The 5,587-nt window shown below is 30.2% G+C and overlaps 1 protein-coding gene across 1 annotated transcript; it reads right to left on the reverse strand.

Moving 5' to 3' along the window:
* Window positions 1–1,171: 1,171 nt before the first annotated feature.
* Window positions 1,172–3,584, reverse strand: LOC120088875 (cytochrome P450 81Q32-like). The gene is made up of 2 exons (XM_039046313.2): window positions 2,648–3,584; window positions 1,172–1,916 (listed from the first exon to the last, which is right to left on the reverse strand). Exons 1-2 carry the CDS (start codon window positions 3,548–3,550, stop codon window positions 1,284–1,286), a joined length of 1,536 nt encoding a protein of 511 aa, XP_038902241.1. The 5' UTR covers window positions 3,551–3,584; the 3' UTR covers window positions 1,172–1,283.
* Between the last annotated feature and the right edge of the window lie 2,003 nt (window positions 3,585–5,587).

Genomic DNA, 5,587 nt, shown 5'->3' on the forward strand with positions numbered 1-5,587 from the left:
TCTCAATTTCCTTTTTCTCTCTCTCAATGGATTTTACACATAAATGAGTTCTCTATAAAAATATCTCCCAAAATTCAACTTCCTATTCCCTCTCAAAAGGAGGTTCCCATCAATCGGTCTCTTATCAGACAATAGTAGGGAAGACCCTATGGTGGCGATACAACATTGTTCGTGGAAGATCGATTCATTGAGGAATAAGAAGTTGCTGGAGTTCTTGAAGATGCCTGTGAATGTTGTAAATCTGTTTACTGTATTTTCTTCTTTCCTGTATTATGATTTCCAAAACAAAATTGAAAGGAAAGCGATCACTTCCTTCTGCTATGGGATTCGATCCCTTCACTCTCTCATCGAAAATAAAAATTTACCGTTGTTGCCACCTTGAGGCCAGCCAATTAGTGTCTCTAAAATTTGACATCAATAATTACCAATAGAATGAATTGAAATATTGTAAGTAGATAAGATGATGTACTAGAAAGTTAATATTCTAAAATAAATGAATAATGATTCAAATTAAATCCATGAGTAAGAACAATTGTGTGAATACTCATTTAATGATAAATTTGACATAATGATCAATGATAAATTTGGTCTATATCAATTCTATAATTAACTCATCTACCAAATAATATAAAGTATATTAGTTGACTGGTGTACAAAATATAAAGTATATCAGTTAACTAATACACCAAATATATATAAAAGTATACAGATTATACTACAACTGATACATAAAAAATTATTGCTAAATTGATAATTCTTTTATACAGATTATACTACAACTGATACATAAAAAATTATTGCTAAATTGATAATTCTTATAATATTTTGTTTTGCTATTCATGCAACTGTCCGCAGTTACATTTCATTATTTACAATTCACTATAAAAATTCAGTCTAAAGATTTTTAATCACGTGTGATATTCAATTTGTCTTTTAGCTAATAAAGACTAATAAAGTAAAAAAAAAAAAAAAAAGTCATGAGTTAATTAGGTAGTCTCATTCAACAATTTCATAAATATTCTAATACTAATCATGCCAGGTTGACACTTGTACAATCTTAGAGATCCAAAGGCTTATTTATTTATTTTTTTATGTTCTAAAATAATTTAGGGATAAAAGAAAACTATTTCACAAACTACAAAAAAAAAAAAATAATAATAATAAAAAACTATTTATTCTTTTATTTTACTTATATTGATGGATTCATTTGTTAATACATAGTAATTTAACTAGGGAAATTAAAAGTTACATTCTTTATAGCTGCTATTGAAAATTCAAAACTTTCAAATAATTTGATCCGTTGTTTCGCTAAGAATTGCTTTCATGATCAAGCACGGTCTATACTTGACTATTAATGGCTTAGCTTTGGGCATTGTGAGCCCTTTACCTTCGCTCATATCAACCAACGACTTGCTCGTCCTTTTCCACTCAAAACACTGAATCAACGATGCCAAAGTCAAGCCAATAACGCGCTGCGCTATAGCCATGCCAGGACATGCTCTCCTACCCAAACCAAATGGCAATAGTTTGTATGAGTACTCAACTTCAGCCACATTTGCATGTCTTTCAGGCTTAAAACTGGTGGCATCTTCCCATAGATTGGGATCTCGATGTATAGCCCAAATATTAAACAATACCATAGTATTACGTGGAACATCATAACCTCCTATTGTGCAGTCTTTAGATGCATAGTGTGGAAGCAAAGGACCAGGCGGACTTAGCCGCAGTGTCTCGGAGATTATTCCTTGTAGGTAACTTAAACTCGACAAATCAGCTTCATTCACCATACGCTCTTGTCCTATAAAACAATCTATCTCGGCTTTGGCCCTCTCTAACACGATTGGATTGTTAAGTAAATGAGATAGTGCCCATTCTAAGGTCACTGCAGATGTGTCAATCCCTCCTAATAATATATCCTGCAAGAAATAATTAAGCTATTGGGTTAAAAATACTTTTTCTTCCTCAACGAACTTTCACATCCCATAATATTTAGATAAGGATATGATCATGTGTTTATAAGAGAGAACTATCTCCAACGATAATAGACGTTTTGGATGGACAATATCACATACCATCGTGGAGTAGCTCTTGTTTCTAATAGTTTGTATAATAATTTTACTCTCTATCATAAAAATTAATTGTTAATTTTTTATTACTTAAGGACTTACTCTTTATAATTTGTAAACAAAATTTGATCCCTAATCATTTTTAAGAACTAATTGTTACATAGAGATACTAAATCGTTAAACAAATTTTAAAATTTAGAAAATAAGCTTCCATTTGATAATCATTTGATTTTTGGTTTTTTGTTCATGAAGATTCAGCGACCTATAAATACCACTTTCATTTATTACTTTCCATGTTTTGTTGTTTACATGTAAGTGTGTTTTCAAAATCAAATCCTATGCAGTAATTTTTGTTTTTAGAAATGGACTAAAAATTAAAATTAAAAATTATGAAGCCTAATTTTCATAAATAAAAAAAATAAAAACCAAATAGTTATTAAAGGAGGCGTAAATCCTTACCAACCAAATTTTAGAGATCAAATCATTACAATGAATAATCATTATTATATAATAGAAATTGACAAAATAAAAATGAGAAAATCGAAGTTAGATTAGATGTTCAATTAGAAAGAAAAACATACTTGTACGAGACCTTTGATAACTTGGTCACTATAATATTCAGGATCGGTGTTTTGCAAGCGAAGTAAATGTTGAATCATATTAATTCCTTCATCTTCTTGATTCCGAATTTCATCAATTAATCCTTGAAGAACTTCATCCGATCTTCTTCCAAGCTTCATTAATCTTTTATTGTAACCAGTTGGATCAATCCAATTCCATAAGGGTATGAAGTCCCCTGGATTGGTTGATCCACCATGTGCCATAATCTGTGTCACCAACTCTCTAAATCTTTTCGAATATCCCTCATCCTCCGACACATTTTTATTATTCTCTTCACAAAACTTCTTCCCACCCACCATTCTCATTACAATATTGAACGTAAGATCCAACAACATTGGCTCCAATTCTACTACTCTAAATTCATCTTCCAACGTATCATTACCACATAATTTATATAGCAAACGTTTGACTTCATCTTCTCGACTTTTCAAGAACAAATTAAAACGTGTTGCCGAGAAAATTTCGAGGGTGCTAATTCGACGGAGGTTTCGCCAATGTTCTCCATAAGGGGAGAGCGCCATGGATGTATTGTTGTATGCTAAGTACTTTCCAGGGTTCAAAGATGGTCGATTTGCAAGAATGATATCATTCTTTGTAAAACATTCTTGGACGGCGGAAGGAGAAGATACAAGTACAACAAGATGGGAGCCGAATTTGAGAGAGAAGACATGGCCATACTTTTGGGAGAGATTTTGAAATATTTTGTGGACAGGATGTTTGAGGAGATGGAGATGGCCTATAAATGGAAGGCAAAAGAGTGGGGTTGGTGGGAGGTTTAAGCCATGAGGTTTAAGTAAAAAGGAGTAGCCAAGTAGAAGATAGACAAGAGAGAGCAAAATGCAAAGCAAGAGATCAAAATCCATACTTTACTTGCTTACTTTTGATAATCCTTTCTGCCTCTAATATATATAGCCAAGGTTCAAGATTTGAAATATATATATATATATATATATATATATATTGTCACCCTAAGCTAGATAACCCTACCTGAATTCAAGATGGACTGTGATGATAATAGACCTCGAACGAACAGTGGAACTTACGATCAAATGCTCCTTGATCTTGAAACATAACTATTAAATACACGCATTACTTATACATTACAACTATACACCTATTAAAACTCAATTCTTGGCTACATATCACAATATACTAATGAGACAGGCAATAGTTTCTGACCAACTAACTCTTGCTTAAACTCAAAAGCATCCTAGTGAAAATATAATTATAAAAGATTGTGATAAAAAGTCCAATTAGTGGTGAGAGTTCGTCGGAAAATAATTTGAGAAAATTATCATTACTATAAATAAAAGTTCAAGTTCGTAAACTAATATAAAATGTGAGTGGTTCAAAAACTTGAGAGTCATCACAAATAAAAAAAATCATAAATATTCCCATGTAACCATAAACATAAACTTGTTAAAATCATCTCTGAACCTGTACCCTAATGTGCTCATAATATACGAAGGAACTCAATGTAAATAGCAGAGCAACACAATCATACTACAAATATAGTAATCTCAAGTTGTATAGCAAGAGCAAACATGATCATACTATTCACCTAGTAATTTAAAAGTAGCAACACAAACATGGTCATCTGTGTGCAGAGCATCCCAAATGGCAAAACACCCTTACATACAGTCCAAAGAGTGTCGAAGTGAGTCTTAACCATTATATTTCTTTTGAACCATATTTTATAAATTCAAACTTTTAAATCAAACACATTTTATCTAAAAGATTTCAATATTATAAATCCCCCTAAAAACAAGATTTTACATAAAAAAATCTTGATAATTATGTACGAAAATTACAAGATAAATCTTCTAAATTGTTTTTAAATATATATCATGAAATTTGCAAACCATTTCCTTAATCTCAAGGTGAAATTCTTTTAAAATAATATATAAATAAGGGCAGATCTATGAAGGGATCAGAGACACCCTCACATCGTGACGTTTTGCACGTGCACATATTTATTTTTATTAAATATTTAAAACTTGTAGTTATCTATCGGTTTAATTTAATAATCAATATTTGTCTTTTGCTTCAGTGGCGTGAAAGGAACCGATGTTCTCAAGGCTGGCCTCGGGTTCTAGGTTTTGAATCCAAAACATGTATTTTCTTCACTTTTTCTTTTTTTTTTTTCCTCTTCTTCTTCTACCTCCTGGAGGCTACCGTTTTCTCCAGAGTTCGAATCTGGTGAAGTGCAGTTTTTCATTTTAATTTTTAACAAATTTCAATTTTGTATTTCTGATTTCTATATATATATTAAAAATAAAAATTAAGAAAAACTTTCACACGTAGAAAAAATGTCAAACTATTTATAGAAATAATAAAAAAGAAAAAATACCGATAGATAATGACAGACTTCTATCAGTATCTATCAGTTTCTATCACTGATAGACTTCTATCGGCCTTTATCAGTATCTACCCAAGAAAATTAAAATTTTGTTATTTTGTTTAAATAGTTTTCCTAATTTTTTTTATTTTTAAAAATCCCCCTAAATTAATCACCAAATATAATTACACTTTGTTTTAATTTTTTATGTTTTTTAAAAAATATATAATTTTTTAATTTTTAGTACAGTTGAAACAAGTCTAAAAAACTTAATTCAATTTTAGTTTTCTCACATACACATTCAACCTTAAGTTTTAAATTTTGTGGATAATAGATAAAATTAATTTTACAAAGATGTGTTTTTGTGCCTATTAAACACAAAGTTCAATTTAATCTATACTTTAACAGTTAATTATTAACATTTTCAAATATGTAAGAAATTTATTGGATGTATAATTGATATTTTAGAAATCCATCAAGTACGAAGTAGAGAATTTGTGGACCTTTATAATATTTTTTAAAGTTTAAAAACTATTTATAAACATAAATCTTAAAAATTTAT

Source organism: Benincasa hispida, chromosome 10 (genome assembly GCF_027475165.1).
Source record: "Benincasa hispida cultivar pf3 chromosome 10, pf3_genome.v1.1, whole genome shotgun sequence".
Lineage (NCBI taxonomy): Eukaryota > Viridiplantae > Streptophyta > Magnoliopsida > Cucurbitales > Cucurbitaceae > Benincasa > Benincasa hispida.

What these genes read in the sequence shown, in the direction of transcription:
- LOC120088875 (XM_039046313.2), bottom strand. Translation starts at nt 3,550, where the DNA reads ATGGATTTTGATCTCTTGCTTTGCATTTTGCTCTCTCTTGTCTATCTT. An exon ending in TTATCAAAGGTCTCGTACAA is followed by an intron (nt 1,917 to 2,647) that starts GTATGTTTTTCT and finishes TATTTCTTGCAG; the next exon opens with GATATATTATTAGGAGGGAT.